Here is a 20,929-nt window from a genome sequence, read left to right on the forward strand (position 1 = left end):
CTAAGTGCAGCTTTTCTGCCACAAATTATTTCAAAGCAAAATTTTAACTAAATGTTATGTTTGGAACTCAGTTTATTCCTTTATGAACTGTTATATTTCTACATCTACTGTACATAAAACACTTAACAGTGATCATTTAAACTGACAGGGCATTTGGTAAATTCTTCACTTGAAAATAACCTCAGAAAATTCTTGATTTAAATCAAAGCTGAAGGGAAACCTGAAATCCATGTGGCAAAAAAAATATTGGTGAAACACTTATTGCCAAGTTGGTACTTCAGATTTGCACTCTAGAAGGAGCAGGGATGACTGCACTGGACCAGCCTTCTTGCTTACTTTGTATTTTAACCCCTGAAGGGAGTCTTCTAAGAACTTGTAAAAAATGCTCCCTGTTCAGTTTAATCAACCATATGTGGTTGTTAACCCAATGCTTGGTTATGGGATTTTAATCATATTTTAATTCCCCAAATTTCTCAATGAAACATTTAAAGAAATGTAAAGGAACCACAACTAAATGCATGAACCCAAAGGGTCAGAAATCCCATTTTTAGTGTGATGCTTGTTCTACCTGACTCTTGTTCCTGCTGCACCCTTTCCCTTCCTCATTCCATGTATTTTCTTTAGTTTCATACCTGCATTTATCCCACCTTGCAGGCAGGTTAGAAGAGGGAAGGTGCATTTCTCTGTATTTCCCTGTGAAGCGCTTGGCAGAAATCAGGTCCTGGTGAAGTCAGCAGTGCAGTAGCACCGGGATTTTCCTACACCCCCCTCTCCACTGGGTGGTTCCAGGAACACTTTTCCCTCTGCCTTTTCAGATTATCTCACAGTGGTGCTGAGGGATAAACACTGCAGTCCAAAGAGGATTTCATTGCTCACGGCAGTTCTTTTCCAGACTGATTCTGAGGCAGTTCTCTGCTTCAGGTATTTCCAGACAGTGTAACTTAAAACACTTCAAAATAACCTTTCCCCACAGGTCTTGGGAAAACCCTGGATCCAGCTAGTTTCAATCCAGTTCTGTCATGCTTGGCTGCTCTCTGCTTTTCTAAGCCACTGTGCCAGCTCTGTAGATCATGAAGATTTTTAATTGATGTAACAAAGGCAAGCCTGGGAGCACAAGGGAAGGACAGCAGTTACAGGGACAGAGAAAAATACACGTCCTGCCTTCCCTGGAAGTGATGTTTGTAGCAGACATTCTGGAAAAGGTTCATTTTTTTTTCCTCTAGCAATGCATCTAAGTGTTCTCTGCAACCAGTTGTGCCTCCTTTGAAGCCAAGTGTCTCTTTTTTTCAGTGCTCATCTCCAAAGGATGTATTTTTAGAAGGCTTACAGCAAGGAGTTTGTTTTGTAAACAGAAAGGATAAGTATCAAAGCCAGTCAATAACGCACTGTACCTAAAACCACATCAAAAGAGGGCTGTGCTACCTCTCATAAGAGCTCCTTGGTTCTTTGAGCCAGACTCTCCAGGCAGTAAATAGAGGTGGCTGGCTGTTTGTTCCAAGGAAGGACATGCATCATTTAATGCTCAGCTTTCCAAATTTTTGGGCTGCCTTTGCCATAGCAGCAAATATGAGCAGCCCTGGTACAGAGTGTGTAGTGTCTAAGAGTCATCCATTAGGACTTCTCTAATCGTGGACATCAACAATTTAGGTGGTTTGTAGTGGATCATACATTCTCAAGAAATTAAGCATCTAATCCTTGCAGATTCTGCCAAAGCACATCTTAACCTGGGAAGCTTCAAATCTTTCACCACTCAATGAGCTGATTGCATTTCTACTCAAGAATTGCCTCACTTGGCCTTATTTATTGCTAACTTAGGAAATATGAAGTGACCAGACCCTGAGCTTTGCCTGGTGTTGTCTGCTTGGTCAGACTTTGGTAGTAGAGGGAAAACAGAGAAGTGTGAGAGATCTTACTGAACAGGACACTGCAGGAATTGTCAGGGTGTTCAGCCTCACAATTCACCCCATACAGCCCCAGCTGCTCTGGGGACAGGCACAGGGATTTGATTTCTGAACAAACAGACTGAGGAGCTGCACAGGCAGCCCTGCAGCGCGGGTCTCTGCTGTGAGTGGGGCCGAGCTGTCAGCTGGAAACGGGGAAACGTGGCTGTGACTGGGATTCACTGAACTGCCCCGAGCTTCTGCAGGAGTTCCTGAGGAAATGTTTCAGTCTCTGTAAGACTGAGGGAAGAAAGACAACAACTCCTTATTTTTTCTGCCAGTTATAGGAAAATCTTGAAGCACATTCTGCTAGACTTTAACCTTAATTTGGTTGACTCAGTTGCATTTAAGGGAAGGAGAATCATTTCAGAGAAGGCAGGAAAAGGGGCAGCTGATAGGAATGTGCAGTTAGTGTGCATTGCACCCAGAATTAGGAAGAGCTTATTGAGGCAGGAGGAGGGAAGAGAATTAAATCAGGCCATGGTTGGTGTAAATATTGTGGTGCACATTGAGATCATCCTTATGGGAACAAATTACAATTTTTTAGGATGTTGGAACAACTTCTAAATTGAAAATTTCCTCCCTCAGCAATTCGTTCGTCCTTTACTGTTAAATGTCTTCTTTTGTTGTCTACAACTCATTCACAACTTCTGATGGCAAAACCCAAACTGCTGGGTACTGATATGAAAGGCAAACATGCCCCAAAAGCAGAATGACTGAGGCAAGCAGAGACCATAGAGATCTATCTCAGCATCTTCCAGAAGCAGAAGAGCCTCTGGTTGAACTCAGTCTTCACCTGACAACTATCTGGAGTCAGTCCTGCACTTCTAGGCACACTGTGGTCCCCTCTGTCCAGTGCAAGAGGGTTCATTTGAATCAAGAACAGTCTGGGAAAGAAGTTTGAGGAACCTGTGAAGGTGTTTAGGATAAACAGCGCTGTGTCCAACAGTGCACAGCACACACTGGATGGCAAAAGACTTAACTGAAAACAAAGCAGTGCTGTTTATTTAAATATTGCATTATTGTATTTAAATTAACAGTGACTCATTACAGAGACATTCCCTCAGGAGCTGAGCATCCTGGACCTGATCCAGTGAGGGGTCACTGCTTACCTTGGATCCGAGGGTGCTGTTGACTATGTTCAGCTGATCTATTGCTTGAAATGAAGCCCATCCTTGAGATTTTTGCGTGATGGGGATCACAGTCCACAGCACCTTGTGGGACCGAGTGTGATGCAGCTCTTCTCTAACTGCACTTTATAGAACAGGAGGATCATTTTTCCAAAGTTAAAACTGAGGAACTAAACCCCCCAACAGCAAGGAAATGCTGTGACAGAAGTGGAGGTAGGACACAATTGCAGGATTGAACTGTGTGCAATATCTGCTTTCAGGTTACCAAGGCAGCTTTCACTCCATACAAAACTGTTTCCACTACGGAGATTGCTACAGAACAATGGACCAGTCTGTCAGCAGTGATGTGCTCACAGGGGAATCCCATTGCTTCAATCCTCTGAGGCAGAATGGCTATCACATACTCAATGCACCTTTAGCTTCAACAGGTAATTTATTCCACCTATAAATAATTATCCATATGATATTTGTAGCAGGAAGAGCAAAGAACACAACATTTTCTTTTCATTGTTATGACAAAAATATGTTTGTATTAAAAACAGCCCTGAAATTAATTTTCATCTATAAAAACCCTAGAAGGAAATCAATTTTTTTTAATCCTGCTGTATTTGACTGATAGACAAAGTCTCTTCCGTTCTGCTGGATGCCATAGGCAACACCCACCTTCAGGAGAGCTGACAAGGCACTGCCTGCATTTTTGTGTGGTTTGTTCATTGCACATTTCAGGTACGCTCAGGAAGGCTTTTATATTCAGGTCAAAGTTATAATGGCTGCATTACTATAGTACTTCAGTATTGTAGTATTCTTTTTTTTTCTATCTTTAAAATTAATAATTGACAGAATTGCTGAAATCAAACAAGACGTGAGTATTGTCAGAGCCATAAAACACAACCATTTGCTGCAATCTTTACTTACATATGCAATCCTTACTTAGATATCTCCAAGAAAGTTCTCTTCATGTCTGCACTCAGGAGGGCACCTCGGTTAAGGGCGATACTGAAAACATATGTTTAAGTGCTTTTTGAATTGGGGCCTGAGTCAGACCACAAAATTAGAGTTGACTTTCCTGTTTGTTTTGTATTAAAGGAGACTCTGTTCAGAGCAAGTGTGCACGCATTTGTCTGCTGTTCCATTCTGGGAAGTGCATGCATCAGTAACCAACACAAGGGAAACATTTAAGATGAAGTTTCAGCTTCAACTTGGAATTCTTTAGTGTTACTCATAAGTTTGATATTACTGAAACATAGGGTTTTTTCATGTTAACATCAAATTTCAAGCTTAGATTGACAGCCTGCAATATTTAAAGAACAGACTAAATAAACTTTCCAAAAGAAATTGTAGCAGTAAAGAATAATACTGTGGCAAGACACCAACTTCAACAACAGTTGATTTTTCTGTCTGGGCCTAAACTATCATGAAATGTTTCTGTTTAGTATTTTTGTTTTTAGAGTGGTTATTGAGGCATGCAAATACTTAAAAGGCTGAAACATAAACATGTATGAAATATATATATCTCATCTCATCTTTTAGTGTGTAAAATAGAACCATTCAGGTTTGCAGGATTCATCAAGGCTACACATTAATTTTTTTCAGGCTTTTATAGCACCATTAATATTAAATGAGATCTCATCTTGCAGGAATGCCCAATGTGACTGGCAAACAGCTGTTCCATGAATCACATTAACAGTCAATAAATTTTTATTTTCTGTTCAGGACTTTGGATAGTTTACTTTATCTGGAATCTAATAATGATTTCTGGGGTGTATGCTTATCTTGGGTTTTATCCATCTGTGGTTCTGTATCCACCCTGTATACAGGCTCATCAAATAGAAATTAGCATAACATAAACACTCACAAAACTTATCAAAATACTGGTCACTCCACTTGGCCCGACAGAGATAAACATGCTGAGGTCATCCTCCAGAACCTCTGGACATTCACTGTGTGCCAGATTCCTGCAGACAGTAGAATCTGACCTGTAAACCAACAGTAAATTAATAAGTCATAGGAAAATGCAGAAATGTAAGTAGAGAATTTGATCTCAAATAATAAAAACATACCTAACAGTAAAGTAGCCATAGTGAAGTGGACAGGTTTTCCTGCAGCCAGGACTGGCTGTGTAGGATGCAGGATCCGTCCCTGGCTGCTGGTGTGGTGCCACTTAGCCCCGAGGTCCCTGTGGAGCCTGGGCAGAGTTTGGCTCAGCCCCACCCAGGCACACCTGCCTGCAGAGGTGGGGGCAGGTGGAAAAGACAAGGGGAAGGCTAAAAGAAGGAATGGCCTCGTTTTCCACCAAGGCCCAGAAAAAGAGTCATTTCCCAATGGCCCCACAGACCCCTCAGTGGGACAGAGAGTGGAGCCAGGTCTGGTGCTTCCAGCACGAGGATCAGCCCTCCCCAGTGGAGTTCCCTCTCTGTGTCAGGGCTTGACTTCGTGTGTCAGGCACAGCATTTGCTAAACTGCATCTTGTTCCATGTGCTCCCTCGGCTGCTGCTGCTGCTTATTCCAGTTGTGGTGGGTGGGCTCTGGGGTCCCTGGGGGCTCAGTCCAAGGGTCAGAACATTGTGCTGGAGTTCACACAGATGCTTTTCTAAAGACCCAACCCAAATCAGGTGGTATAAAGGAAACCAGAATCTGTAGAAAGGATGATGCCGAGGGGGTGACGCAGCAGAGGGGAAGTAAGGAGGAGCTGGACTGCAGTGAAATTATCATGTGCATGTGGGCCTTGACTGGCCAGTTGCAAAAGCAGGCTGTAGTGGGTCATAATAGGAAATTTTCGTGTCCTTTGGGGTAGGCAATAAATGCCATAGCATCTGGTAGAATGGCAAACCTGCTCCTTTCCACAGGGATGTGCAGCTCAGGAGGTTTGTAACAGCTGTGGAAGTTTGGTGTTATGAAAGAAGGACGGAGAAATTCTTCCCTACTGCCGTGGCTTTCTGGTAGCCTGGCAAGCAGCAACCAGCTTGGCCTGGTGGGCTTTGGTGGGCTGAGGTTCACAGCTCTTTCCATATGTCCTGTGAGCCTGACATGCCCCAGCCATGCTTCCCTAGACCTGCACTATGTGGAGAGCCAATAAATACAGGATCCAGATTGCTTCTGCATCTTCAGAGCAGCTGGGAGACACATGGAATAGTTTTTCAAAGTGCTATTAAAAGGAAAAACCCAAACCAAGAGGACTGCATCACTTCTAGTGCACACTTAGTAGGATCATTGCCCACTCATTGTTTTGATGTCCTGTTCAGATAATGACTGAATCCCAAGAGAGCCGTGCTCTGATTCTTGCGCTTCACTTGCAAGTGCACAGCTTTGCCCAGAAATGAATGGGAGTGCCAGCCATGATGACACAAACGCCCACTGAAAACTGTGCATCTCCTGGCAAGGCTTTGATGCTGAGCACTATTGTCCTTCCATTAACGCTGTGCCGTGCTGTGCTGTGCTGTGCTGTGCTGTGCTGTGCTGTGCTGTGCTGTGCTGTGCTGTGGGATCCCAGCCCAAGCTGTGCTCCCCTCCTCTCGTGCACCGTGGCACTAACTCGTGTCCATGTCCTTGTCACTCCTCCAGGCTATGAGGGGATCTCCGAAGCCCAGTGTGTATCTGAAGACATGGTCTCCAATGGAACGGATGAAAATGGATTCTTCCAGAACAGTGCCTTTGATCACTGCTTGAATCACATTCCTTCCATCTACACAGATACCTAAGAGCAGTGCTGGCCTTGTTTCCTTTATTATACCTATAACTGCGTATGTAATAACAAAGGTGTTGTTCAAGTACTTTTATTTAGTCTGTATCCCTATATGTGCTCATTTAAATGAACACCTCACATTTACCAAACCATTTTATACATGAATAGTCTGTATAAGATAATATTGGAACCTGTTCCTTTGCTGTGGCACTTTGAAATTCATGCTTTAAGGGAATGAGGAGCATTTCAAGCAGCTTGTTTTGTAAGTTCTCTCAGTAAAGTGTAAATGTAAGTTATATAATAAACTTGTAAAGAAGATGTTTTCCTTCCAGGAAACTAGGCTTCAATTTGAGAATGTTGTTCCCTTTAATCAGTTTTCATTTAACTTGTTGGTTCGATCTTCCCTTTTTTCTTTTTTTTTTTAACTAAAAGGATTTTTTTTTTAATCAGAGACCTCATGTATATAGAGATCTACATTTGCTCAGCTGGTTTTGTATTTTCAGTTTTACAAGAAAGCATTAAAAACTGGAAACAAGTGTACTGTCATTTCTTAACACCACTGGGCTCCCTGCTACTGCATTCTTAACACGCCTGAGAGGGATTTTAACAAAGCAGTGACATCTCAGTCACTGTGACATTAAAACAGCCCACGTGTATGTGAAGAAAACCAAGGGGCTTCCAGTGCAGCAGGGTCCCCTGCAGCAGTTTGGTTCCCTGTCACTGTGGTCCTGGCCCCACTGGGCTGCACTTCCCAGTGTAGTGAGGATTCCTGGGAGAGACACATCCTGCACGGGGCCAGGTGCCCCCAGTGTGTGCCCAGCAGGCCTGTTAGAGCCGAGCTCCTGCAAGTGTCCCGCGGCGCTCCGGGAGAACAGTAAGGGAAAACTAACTGGAAAAAAAAGTTCTCGTTCACAAACCACTGCCAGTTGGGCTTAATAAAAGCTGTCCAGACCCTGCATCAATCCATGTCAGTTCACTCACAGTTACCCAAGCTGCCACAGGGCACCTTGAAAAGCCTGAGCTGGGTTAAACCCAGTCTGTGGCTGAGGATGTGCTTTCCTTTTTTCATCTCTTCCCTTCCCAGAAATGTGGGACACAGCTCAGGGCCCACAGCTCAGGTCCCTCATGTGCCTATGTCCCAGTCCCAGGACCCCACAGCTTGGCTGCTGTGGGAGCATCAGGATCCCTGGTGCCCCTGTGCCTCTCCTCAGCCCCTGCAGCCTCTGCAAACACAGGAACTCCCCTTGTGCTGAGGCTGATCAGGGTAACCACAGAGCCAGCACGGTGCACTTGTTTCTCCAGGGTTGCACCTTGTTAGTGCATTTGAAGGGGCCTCTGTATCCAATTTAGCTTTCTTTCCTCAAGAAATTTGAATGAAACTTAGACATTCAGGAAGTTTTAGTCACTACAGAACAAGGTTCCTGGGGTTACATGACCCGACCCCCCCGTTTTAGCGAGGGTTCCTGAAGCTCTCTGGCTCTCAAGGACACCCAGTGCCAGCTGCAAACCCATTAATTGTGGTCAAGCAGCCCTGGCAGCACTGACTCATCATTCCTCTCCTGGAACCCAAATGCAGAAAGGCCCCAAACTGTGCTCTAAGCCTGCACATGTGGCTTTGCTTCTGATCACGGCCACATTTGGCTTTCTGTGCTGTTTGTTTATTCTGATGCCTCAGAATTGGGTTTTTTTTGGTCTCAGACATAAGTGGGCAGAACTCTCTCCCGGAACATTAAACAAGGAGGCAGGTAGCTTAACAACTGCCAAGCAGGAAGAACTAGGGCTTCTGAAGGAAGACTTGGAAAAATATCCAAAGCCCCACAAAGCTGTAATGTCTGAGACAAAAATCAAAATAATTCCTGTGCTGCAATTAGTTGGAAACACAAAAAGGAAATCATGGTTTAAAAACAAGATTAATTCAATTTCCTAAAAATTAAATAAATTCTTCTAAAACCAATTTTTTTTTGCTAAAAATATAAACCAACCAATCCTAAACATATTTGATCAATTAAAAAAATTCTTATGTCACAACAACCAGGCTGTTCAAAACCACACAATGATTCACAAAGGTTTGGGAAACTTAAAGCATAGCAGCTGGGGTGATGATTTAATTCCACAATCTGTGTGAATCAGGTTTTCTGTAAATTAAAAGGATAGATTCAGAGAAATGCAAAGGCACTTGTTTGAGCCTCTATGGTTTGGAAAGTTATCCATAATAAAGCCAGTAAAATACACAATAGCACAAGTTAATGGTTACTCATGTGCTGTGTACCTTATTATTTCCTTTTATTACATGTAAGTAGGGAAGTATCTCATGTAAGCTTTTCCTAAAGACACAAAGAAACCTTTCAATGGAATTTATTACTTGGCAAGTTTCTCATTGTGGTGCTGTAAAAACCCCAACAACTAATATGTATAATAACTGGGCTGAGGCTTTATATTTAATAGTAGAAAATTATTACCCTGTGGAATTAAAATGGAACTGCTGGTTCCACTTGACTGTCAGATACTTTTTCAATCTAAGCAACAGAATTCAACTAATAAATTACAACACTCCTTGAAAAATAGCTACAAATCATTTCCCCAGTGAATGCAAACCCCAGTTACCCCTGTGCATGTACTCTGTGTGTGCAGGACGCTTTAGGAACAACTGAAATAAGATGACCTTCAGTGGCTGATCAAGCTGGGAGAGAGAAAATTAATTTCAAGTTGACACTGAAACAGCAAAGGCACTTCTCTGCTCTCTCCACCAGCTGGGCTGGAAGCCAAACATTCAGCAGGACTTCAAAGCTTTTAATATAATCAAGCTCAGGCTTTTCATTGTATAGAAAACCAAAATGCTTGCTCTGTTCCCATCCTGCTGCAGCACCTCACAGGTTACAGAGTGATGGTCCTGCCATGCTCCAGAGGGGCCTTTGCAGGTGAGCTGGTGAGATGTGCAGAGGAATCCCAGGAAAACACCTCCGTGATTATGGAGTCCAACGCGTGGCATTTAATGACAAAATAACAGTCTTGCAATGCCCTCATTCTGATGTGGCAACAGGGCTCAGGAATGGTCCAGCCCAAAGGCTCAGGTGTGCAGCAGGAATGGCCACAGCCTGCTCAGGGCTCGGATGTGCTCCCAGGGAAAGGACACGGGCGTCGAGAGCATTATTCTCAGGTCATCATCTCTTCTTACGTGCACACCCAACAGCAGGAACTGCTTGTGGAAAGGCTCCTCTGTTTCTGAGACTGTCCTTTCAACTGGATACATTTTCTAAATGGTAAAAATCCAAAAAGCCGAATTCCAGAGCGCAGTAAGAGCACCGGTTTGATACTGCAACAGCTCTGAGTTACGCAAGCAGTGCAAAAAAACCCCAGTGCTTAAAACAACAACCAAGTATGTGAAAATAAACAGTGACTGTAAATTGAATTTAAATTGCATAACAGAAAAAGATTTCAATGGGTTTTGTTATGATCTTATTAAGACCTACACGATTTTAGTTCAGCTCTCCAGTAATGTATTTGTACTAAATTAGGTCAGTGCAACAGAAGATGAAAAAATAGCCAGCCTATATAATTTAATTCACTGACAGCACAAAGCCATCGGAATATTCCCTCCTGAGATAAGCCCTTCTGAGATCTGCAGAGTTACACTAAAAGCTCCTCTCTGCTTCACTTTCAAAGCAAACTGCAAACTCCCTGAGGTGATTTGGGAGTCCATGCCCGGAGTCAGCAGAAGGAGGGCTCTGGCCATAGGCTGTCACTGCCTGTCTCGGCTCCGTGGGCTGAAAACCACTCAACCATGACAGAATTTTTCTTTAAACCATTGAAACTGTACTAAGTCCCAATCTAGCTAAAGGCCTTGTAAGACTGAGCTTTCTACTGGATTCCTACTGAGATGAAAATTGCCCACTCCTTTGGCAAAATTATTTCTGTAGTGGTGATGAAGCCAGAAGAAAATAAAATAATTCTTCTGGGCAAATACAGATTTTCTGGCCAGTGCCAGTAACTCTCATTGAAAACCAAGTGACTCAACTTTAAAAGTGCCCTGTGTTATACAGAAATTCTCTTCAATTCATCAACGACACCAAAAAAAGCATGATGCTAATTTTTAAAACTCTTACAAGTTTAGGCCTTCTTGATTTCAGTGTTTCTCCCTCCTTTCTGAGAGTCTGCAACCCTCCGAGTGTGCCTGTGTGGCAGACACTGGACCAGAATGAGCTGCTGGGCACAAGGACAATAGAGACATGGCCTGTGGAGACACTGGCCTGGGACTGGGCTAGGCAGGGAGCACACTGTGCTGTTTCATTGGAGGATTAGACCCATCTCCCCACACTTTAAGGTTCCCCTCATTTCAGAAGGGCAGCAGGACACGCTCATCCTCAGGGCAGTGAGAGCCCCAGAGCTGCTCTTCCCCTGCCAGCACCCAGGATCGGTGTGTGGGTCAGACTGCAGATCCAGGGTTTCAATCACTCAGGGAAGGCTTCCTTTCCCCTACTCCTGGTGTCCATGAGTAGTCAGATCAGCACCTTGGCTTCCTCTCAGGAACTGAGAAGGAAAAGATACCTCCAAAAGGGGTGTCAGTCTGTCCCAGGAAGGTGCTGAGGAGCCACTGTCTGCACTGATGGACATGAAAATGCAGATATAATAAACACCTCCCAGCACAGCTCCTGTGATAAGGAAGGCTGTGCCTGTGCCAGTATTCCACATCCTTTCCTGAACATCCAGTGCTCCTCTCTGAAACAGAGCATGCCCCACACAGCAATCTGAGCAAACCTGGAGACCACTGGGACCAAATGAAATCCCTGGAGTTTGCCCTGTAAGTGACATTGCTGAATTGCAATGGGCTGAGGAACAGATTTTTAAAGGTGTCTGAAAGCCTAAAAACAACAAAAAAATGGACTAAGTGGTTTGGGTTTGTTTGTTTGCTTGTTTGTTTTTAACACAACTGCCCTAAATTGGTTTAATTTCATCTCCAGGATTTTTTCCCTTCTGAGAAACCCTCTTAGGTGTCTATTTGCATCTTCAGGCATATTCTTCAAATCTGGGCTATACTGCATGAAGAGTTTTCTTTCCTATCTCTTTGATTCTCTTTGAGAATCACACATTTGCCTAAGGAATTCTCTGTGGGGCTGAAATCTGTTAGGATTATAAATACAGGCTGAGCTGGGAACAGGCACTGGAAACTGCCATGAAGACCATGTACAGAAAACAGTGATTCTAGTCACACAAGATACCTGATACAGTTGGCAGGAAGGCAAAGCTAAACAAATGCAGGTTTACATTTTACTATTTAAAGAATAAAATATTCAACTTGAGTTCCATTAACACCTGTCAGGACTTTGGTACCTACTCAAATCCACATTTCTAATTTTACTGCTAAATAATCCCAAACTTGGCAGTTAGAAGGTAAAGTAAAATACCCAGGCTAAACATCTGAAGCAAATTGTAGCTTTCTGGAAGAGCCCTTCTGCTGCATAAATGAAGGTCATATGTATAAATGATTAGAAGCTTAAGGAAATATGTCTTCTGCTTTTCTAAATTGATAACATACATATTGCATTAATATTCCCACATCAATTATTGGACATGTTCCCTGCTCTAAGAAAAATGATAATTTTTTTTAAATAATCCTGTGGAATAATATTCTTATACTAGCACAATTAACTCTTGCCAAGCAGAGGGAAGAGAGTTTGATTTAATAAACTACATCCTGGAAAAGCAGTGTGTCAGTCCCTGGAGGTGCCATCATCTGGGTGCACCCTGGTTTTGGGGAACAGATGCAAGAGTTGTCCTTTCCCTGATGAAAAAGGGACAGAGGTGACAGGTCCTGGTAGGGATGGGGTGGAAGGAAGCAAACCAAATACTTCAGCAGTGGTATTAAAGTCATAGCAGCTGCACCAATGGCTAACCCAGCAGCTCTGCTTATTTATCAGCAGCAAAATAAACCAACAAACGGTGTAGAAGGCTCTTTAAACGCTTGTTTTCTCTGTGGAAGGAGCAGCTCCTCCTTGGCAGTGCACATGGGGCAAGGTGGGACCCCAGCAGGAAGTGGGGAGGATCCCCAATTCCCAGGCATGATGGATGTGGCCCTGCCACAGCTCTCCCCAGAGAAGTCACATTGCTGCTGGTGACTGTCACCCCTTTGGCTGCCACTAAATCACACCTGCCAGAAAGAACTTAATCCTAAAGCTCATAAAAATACTTCTGGAGCAGTTTTTCCCCTCTGAAGTGTACCAGATCTCATGAAATACCAAGTATTTTCCATAGATGTTCCCAAGCTAAAATATACCTAAAGACCTCTATAGGGTCACCAATGTCATTCTGCTGGATAATGCCCCCCATTATACCCTGAGCAGCCACTGCATGTCTGGAAAGGAGGTGTCTGGAAACTCCTCCTTTCCCAAGGGAGATGGTTTTGGCATGAACATGAGGGAGCCCAGCTCTGGTGCTCTCTGCTGAGGATGGCAGCAGAGTCACCAATTCATCACAGCTGATGCTGAGCACAGAGAACACAAAAATGCAAACAGTATTTCTCACTTCTGACAGATTCATTTCTTTTCTGCTTTTTATTAGCTGACATAAAGTTGGGCTTTTCTTTTGTCAGAGACAAAAGTCACTGGGGGTGGCGGAACAGAGGAATTATTTCCACTGAGAAATACTCCTATACTTTTATCAAGCATCAGAACCCCGTGACACATCACAGCTAAGTACAAATTATGGTGCCACTTCCCAATTTTGCAAGTTGCTAGCTTCAAATCCCCTGTTTTCCCCTGTTCTCTTGTCCCAGTGGATGGAGGTATGTGCAGACTTACAGGAAAGGCTGTGGGGAATTGCTTCCCTGCTGAACAGCACCTTCACTGCACGTTTCCAGTTGACAGTCCTGCACTTTTCTGATATTTCTTTCTCACAAGAGGGAGCTCTGGCTCTGGCATAACCGTATGAAAACGTCCTACCCAGGCCCTGCTGCCTCTGAAAACGCCCATCTCTTGCTCGAGGTCAGGCTTGCAGGACTCCTTTTGCAGCTAAAAACCCATCAATAAGCACTTGAAAATCAACATTAATTTCAATGATCTAGAAAGCTGTCATTTTTAGAAACTTTCAAAGTGATGGTTTTGAACAGTGCCAGAAAGCGAAAAGCTTGTCTAAAAACTTATCTTCCTCAAAAATCAGATGGGTGTTATGGTTGAGAAATGAAATCTGATCAGTCAGAAGTAATAAAATGGAGTTATAGAACAATAATACAAATAATCCTTATGATGTCCATTTTAGTATTTTTCTAATGCAAAGACCCCACAGCAAATCCCAGCTAAAGTAACATTTTGCACAGTTTACCTTAGCCCCTCCCTCTATCCAAGGCCAATCCTGCTTCTTACCCAGACTTACGGACAGGTCTCTGTACAGGTCTGCCAAACTGGTGCACCAGAAGGTCATGCTGGCACACCCTGGATTTCTGTGCTGATCTCGTTATTAATAATTTTAATTAGTCCCTTCCCCAAAGAGATTCCCATTAGTAACACCTCTCCCTCTAAGCCCTCCTCCTTCCAGCACAACCCAGGTGGCCCAACGCAGCCGCTGCACAGTTTGGGGGCTTAAAAATAAGTTATTGCCACACTCAAAAGCAGAGAGTTTATGTCAGGAACACTTCAGCACCCAGAAAACGGCGTTGGTCTGAAATCCGCAGCTGGGACTGCGTGTCCTTGGGCTCCCTCTGCTGACCCCAGAATTGTTTACAGATCGAACCCAGGAAGTGCACTGCCACCACAGCGATGTCCGCAGCATCTCCAGGAACACAGAAGGATTCCCCAGGCTGGAACCAGGTGCACAGGGCTCCTCTGGGGCAGGGAGTAGGGACATGTGCTAGAGGCTCCTACTTTTTAGGACAAGCGAGTATGATGGACCCCACGCATTACCCAGGCAGGGGTCAGTGCCCGACGTGCAGGCAGCAGTGACAGGGGAAGGTCGTGCAGCGGTGCCCCCCGAGAACACACTGACAACGGGGCATCCCACAGGAATTGTCAGGCGAGGCACGGACGGGCTGCAGATCCTTTGGATTTATTCCGACAACAGATCTTTCTTGAAAATATAGCTCTGCTAGGATTTTCTGTGACCAGCAACCCAAAGAATTCCGTATTTGCCGGAGCCTGAGGTAAAGGTAAGGCTCGGCAGCTGAGGAGCGTCCCCGTTCGGCGCCGCACACGAGCCGAGCCGTAATGAAATGCAGCACGGGCCCGTGACAGAGTGCGAACAGAAATATAAAAAAGATTAAAAGGCGACTGTGGAAAGCTAGCGTGCTCCTCGCGTAATTAAAACAAGTTGTTCAAAGGCTGCTGCTCGCCTGCTAGCACAGGCTCGGGCAGGTTCGCAGGAGCGTCTCTGCCTTGTCCTCAGCACAGCCCCGGGATCTGACAGCCTGAGTCTGCCTCAGTTTCCCTGCCTGTCTCACATGGCAACATGCTCGCTCCCGGTTTTAGAAAATTATTTTATATCCGTGGATTAAGGATGTCATATCTATGGATTAAGGGTCTAAAATTATCTCACTGCCTTCCTATTCAGCTCGGCTTTGTTTAATTAAGACTATGATTAACTGAGAGAGGGAATACGAATTTGGTGCTGGCTAAAGGCTTCTTCAGACAATGACAAAGTCTGCCTTTAAAAATACCCACTTTGTTCACAGTCTATGGTAAATACAAAAGCAACAGTCTAATTAATACAAAATGGTTTTTGAAGTACTGTTAGCACAACATAAAAGCTTTAGCCATGCAATACATTCCCTCTAATCCTATTTTATTTTTTCTAAACATTATACGTTATTTCTGTGGAACATTCATTATACAGAATAAATACAGAATATTTCACTGCAGCAATATTTCCCAACTGCCATTTATATTATGCATTATCAAACACTATAATCAATATAAATACATTTTCCTATATTATGTAAGAACAACATTCATTTAAAGGAACTTTAAAAATATTTTTTCTCTTTTTCCCAATAAAACTAATACCCTATTTCCTTTCTTAAATCCATTTCAAATACCCAGCAGATTCCAACAGTTACAAGTTAAACATTTGAAAATGACAGAATTCACCATCTCTCTAAACTTAAGAATATAAAAACCACATGTCGACATCTAAATAAAAACTGTCAAATGTTGAACTTTTTGCCAAAGTGGTTCTAGCAGTTATAGAAAAATCAAAGTTTATAGAAAAGGGTAGAGCTTGCTTTGGGGAAAAGAAAAAAAAAAGGAAGTTCTGCAGCTTGTATTGAGTCACTTTATTCCCCTTCCAATTTGAAATTTTAGGAGAAGGCTCACTGGCTGATTGCATGTGATGAAGCAGCTACCTGAACTCCAGTCAGCTCCGAGCTGAAACTCCAGAGTATTTTAGCCAGAAAAATTGCCGAGCCAAGAGAGCTTTGAGTCCCTACCCCAGCAGTCTGCAGGGGTGTCTGAACTGCCATCCCTGATGTGAGCTGGCTGTCCCAGCACACTCTGATCCATGGAAAGTGCCCCAGAGCTGCAACATGGCCAAGCAAAGTGCACCATTGTTTACTTAATGATGCAATGAAAATCAAAGGAGAACTGGCAAATCCAGAGGTGTTACGCTGGGAAATTAATTATTCTCTAGTATGCCTGAAAGCACCTCAATTTTTTATTTAGGGATTACATTGGTGAAAACAACTGCTCCCCAGGAGCAATCAGCAAACCTGCCTGGCCACCTCTGTGGACTTTGTAAGTGGCAGATGCCGGTTGTGCTGGGTCTCCATTTTTCACTTTTCCAGAGGTGGAAAGTCATCTGCAGGGAATATCAACAGGAAAAGCTGGCAGAGTTCAAGTATCCTTTGAAACACAGCTCCCACCTCTCTGCCATTGGAGCCGCTGGCCTTTTTTTTTTATAGCAAGAAGGAAAAAAGAGGCTGAAATGCACAGGTAGGTGATGGATTCCAATGCTCTGCTTTCAGGACTAGATTTCTTCACACTAATGTGCATTTTCCCATCTTGCAAGCTGTCTTGGACTTCACTGCACAATGAGGAACAGGACGCAGTGCCAAGCATTTCCCTTCCAACCACCATCCTGTGACAGCAGCACTCAACATTTGCACTGGAATTCAGTATTACAGCAAGGATGGAAAAAAACTTGTCAGGGAACAAATGAGCCTAACTGGAGAAATGTCCCTAACCCATTCACTGCACCAAAACAACACAACTTTCCCTCTGATCCTCTGCAAACCTGGTCCTCCCATGAAATCCTGTTTGAAAATCAGCCCAAGTAGAACACTGAAGCTCTGATGCTGACATTTTTCCCTTGAATCGCTTAGCAAAGTAGTTGCTTTTCAGAAACTGGTGGAGCAGAGATGAAGTCAATCACAGAGGCAAATTAATGAGAGAAATAATTAAAATCCTGAATGTACCTTACAGCACATGTGCACTTGTGTATTTATGTTCCTTTTTGTAGCATCTAAAAACTACACCCACCCCATGTAAAATTAAATGCTGTATTATTTTTTCAGAAGAAACCATAATGGTCTTTTGTAAATAATTTTATCTACTGTTCAGCATTTTACAGTCTTGCTATGTTATACTACAGCATTTATTGTTTTACAAGTGTTAGTGTTCTCTGGTGGGAAATGCTGTAAAAAACATAGAAACTGAAATAATTTTTTCATCTCCTGGATTTATAATAAACATGGGACTCAGCAGACAGCTCCTCAAGCTGGAAGCCATTTGGTTTGTGTCAGGGGAAACGTTGGGTAATCAGGACAGCCTGCTGCTCTGCACTGGCTAAACTAAGGGAAACATACACAAAGTTAAATCTCTTTCCCTCTATATATGGGATTTCACAGCTAATGCAGCTTAGATTGCCCAGTGCTCTCCCAAACCTCTTAGGGATCCTGTCCCAAGAGAACAGGGGCAATGTGCCTGGACAAAAGCAATTCTCATCTCTGGGCACTTGCTCCCAAAGTCTGCAAACTGTTTGGAAGCCAGTCTGGCTCTGCCCCATCCTGCCCTGGCTCTGCCATGGGATTTGCCAGGACCCTGTGACATCCCTCCCCTTGGCAGGACAGCCAGGATGGCCCAGGTTGAACAGTTCACGGCACTGAATGAGCTCCTGGCACAAAATCCCACTCCCAGACTGATGGAGGTGTGAGGCACTTGGTCTCAGCTCAGTGTCAGCTAAGTGAGTTTTCACTTTTTCATGCACTTTCGGATTACTTCAGTCCTAGGCTTTTCTCTTCTTTAAAAAGCAACAGATTCTTAAATTTATGAACTGTGGTTCCTTTCCCTGGTATTTTTGGCATTTCTGTGTGCTGTACACAGTCAGATGGCTTCCTACTGTTATTTCATCTTTTATTTTCTCATTTCCTCTGGGGTTTGGAGGATTTTTTTTTGCCTTTCCCTTGCATTGTGAAGTGACCTACAGGGTCCTAATATTGCTTCACCTTTTGGGCATTTTCTGCCCCTAAGGTGGTGGTGGTTTAAGATGTACATCAGCAGCAAATGTTGCTCTCTGAATTGTTCAGACTCTAAAAAAATGCCTTTAGTAGGAGCATGAGTTTTGTTATTAGCACTTTTGAGGTTCATTGTGCCAGTCACAGTGAACAGAAGTGAAAAACCTCACAGCCCATCTCTGCCAGAGTGAAGGACACCTGGAGCTACCTGGACATCCCACTTGGGGACACTCATTAACAACCAGAAAAGCACGTTTTAATTTTGGAAGGCTTTTTTTCCCTACTGGATCTTGCAATTGAATGCATTTGGTGAGCCATCTGCTTTGCCTGGGGGCAAGGAACAGCAGACCAGGGGCCAGAGGAGGGCTCCTTCCCAAATCCAGGGCCCAGCACACCAGGACAAGCAATGAGGGACAGGGATTTGGGTAGAGAGCCTGAGGCACAGCCCCAAGCTAGGATTCATTTTTTATCTGGGTCTTTGAAAATCATTCCTAGTCACTCTGCTGCCACAGGGGGATACATCCCCCCTCTCTCAGCAGCACATATTTTCCAACATTTCATCAACTTCTTTCTGAAATAGAAACTGTCATTTTTATATGATTTCTCCCAGTATTGTTAATGAATTACCAACACTGATGTGGTATTTTACTGGTCATGGTGTTCATTACTAAAGATTTCAGATCTCATTTTCAAGTGCCTGCTTATGTTTATTTAATTAAAAATGTGATTGATTTCAGGGCAATAATTGTTAAAAGTTATTTTCCAATTCACTTTTAGATATTTTGCTAATGAAAACCACATTACATTCATGGTGTGCTCTACAGCCTTTGCTTACCCCAAACAATATACTACATTTACTTCATGTTCATTGTAGTTAATCTTCGTGTGACCCCTACCTGAAGCAGAAGTATAATTTTGGAAAGTTTAAAACTTGTAATGTGAATAAGTCTCCTTCTTTACAGCAGCAGATTTGTGGGGATTTTAGTGAGAAATGGGTAACACTGCAGAGACTGCTTTTCCACATACAATTATTATCAATATAGACAGTAACTATTAACATAATGAATTGCTTCTGATTACCTCATCATGTCTTTAAACAACCACATAAAAATAACAGGTAAAGTCAATAACTATTCAAAATATCAAAACCGGCAAATTTTGAATGCTCATCTAAGAAGAGATAAGATTAGCAGTGGGGGTAATGCAAGAGACAATTAAAGGCAATGCAAGAGAGACAGAGGAAAAAAAGGATTATGGATATGTGGAAGGAAGCCAGGAACTGGTATGTGGGTGTTTATGATGTCTAGCTAACAGCTTTCTTTAATGAATATATTATTAGACAACATTTAAACACAACTTAATAATAGCTGTATGTCAGAAATTATCCTAAAATCAATTGCTTCAGATCTAGCAAGCTAATATTAACTTAAGGCCAAAACAGTGATGCAAGAAGGTTCCCAGAGAAGTTGTGGAAAAATAAACAATACTGCTGAAGATATTTTAGTGCTATGATACTCCTGTAAGTTTCTCCCTCTTGGAGAGTCTTTGAAACAGTCAGAAATACAATATGACAGCTTAGAAATGCTGCTGTCAGACCGTGCTCCTTCAAACAGAAGGCAAAAGACAAAAAGACACCTTGAAAAAGGTGACAGATGCCTTTGATACTTGTGTCTGTTCTCACACTGCTTCTCAAACTACCTCAGCAATAATCACTAGACTAAGTGAAGCCTTACAAGTGCTAGAACTGGAAGGTATGGAAACCAAAAGGAAAGGGAAGACAGTTTATGTCCTCTAGGCAGAGTTAAATCCTGGCAGATTAAATTGGAGTGAAAACATCTTGTCAATTAATTAGTGCCTTTATTATTTTAACTGACACTCTGCAGGCCCTGAAGGTTCATAGCTTTTAAACACCAAAACTGAAAAGTGAAGCTCCTCCCTGAAAACCCAGTGGGCAAATTCAGAGGAGAAAATGTGATCTGAGCTAAAGCCACGGGGGCTGCTGAGCTGATTGACTGGGAAAGGAAGGGACAGTGCAGCATGTGGAGGGGCTGGAAGGAGTGGGATGTGCCAGAGGAGTCCCAGTGAGGAGCTGCTCATCACAGGCAGGGCGAGCTCAAAGCAGCCACGCTGGTGCAGGAAGGTGGGTGGGAAAGTAAATTGGAGCAACTGGAGGGAACCAGAACAAGCAGAAAGGCAGGAGCTGAATGTGAATTGTCCAAAACCTGGAGGTAACAGAATTAACACTGAGCCACACTGGGCATGATTGGAAGTACAAGAGCCAGTGTATCTGCAAGAAAGATACTCCTGCAAAGCGGGCATCTGAGGAACCATGGAGAACGACCCATCCCTGCTTCCCAGTCAGCCCGCAGCAGAGGGCTCTGAGCTAACACTAGCGACTGGGGCTTTTAAAGTTTCTTTAGACTCAAGCCAAATTTTCTTAAGTTTATTCAGAATGTGCAAAAAAGGCACCCAACTCCATAACCCTCCAGAAAAGAAAAGGCAGGTTCTGCAGGCAGCTTTTCAGAATATGACACTCTCCTCCTGTTTGTGTTGAACTAATTCCCAGTTTGGTGCTGGGGAAATTGAGCTGCTGGAAAGACAATCTTTCTTACAAGAAATACAACCAAAACCTTGACCATTTATTTTTCAGCAATTACATCATGGTACTTTAAAAGAAAGTAAGAAAAATGAATTTTAATCTTAAGGTCTTGGCCAGCTTGTATTCTTCCTCACCAGGAATTTCAGC

At 43.2% G+C, this 20,929-nt stretch overlaps 1 protein-coding gene across 4 annotated transcripts in view; it reads left to right on the forward strand.

The window, feature by feature from the left end:
• Positions 1–7,287, forward strand: part of GLIS1 (GLIS family zinc finger 1) — a 180,097-nt gene extending 172,810 nt beyond the window's left edge. For all 4 annotated transcript variants that reach the window (XM_038144217.1, XM_038144215.1, XM_038144218.1 and 1 more), the window contains 2 exons: positions 3,331–3,498; positions 6,632–7,287. In XM_038144217.1, coding sequence (XP_038000145.1) covers positions 3,331–3,498; positions 6,632–6,768 — 305 coding nt within the window. In that variant the 3' untranslated portion in view covers positions 6,769–7,287. The remainder of the gene's footprint in view (positions 1–3,330; positions 3,499–6,631) is intronic.
• Positions 7,288–20,929: the final 13,642 nt, after the last annotated feature.

Source organism: Motacilla alba, chromosome 8 (assembly GCF_015832195.1).
Source record: "Motacilla alba alba isolate MOTALB_02 chromosome 8, Motacilla_alba_V1.0_pri, whole genome shotgun sequence".
NCBI classification, from domain to species: domain Eukaryota; kingdom Metazoa; phylum Chordata; class Aves; order Passeriformes; family Motacillidae; genus Motacilla; species Motacilla alba.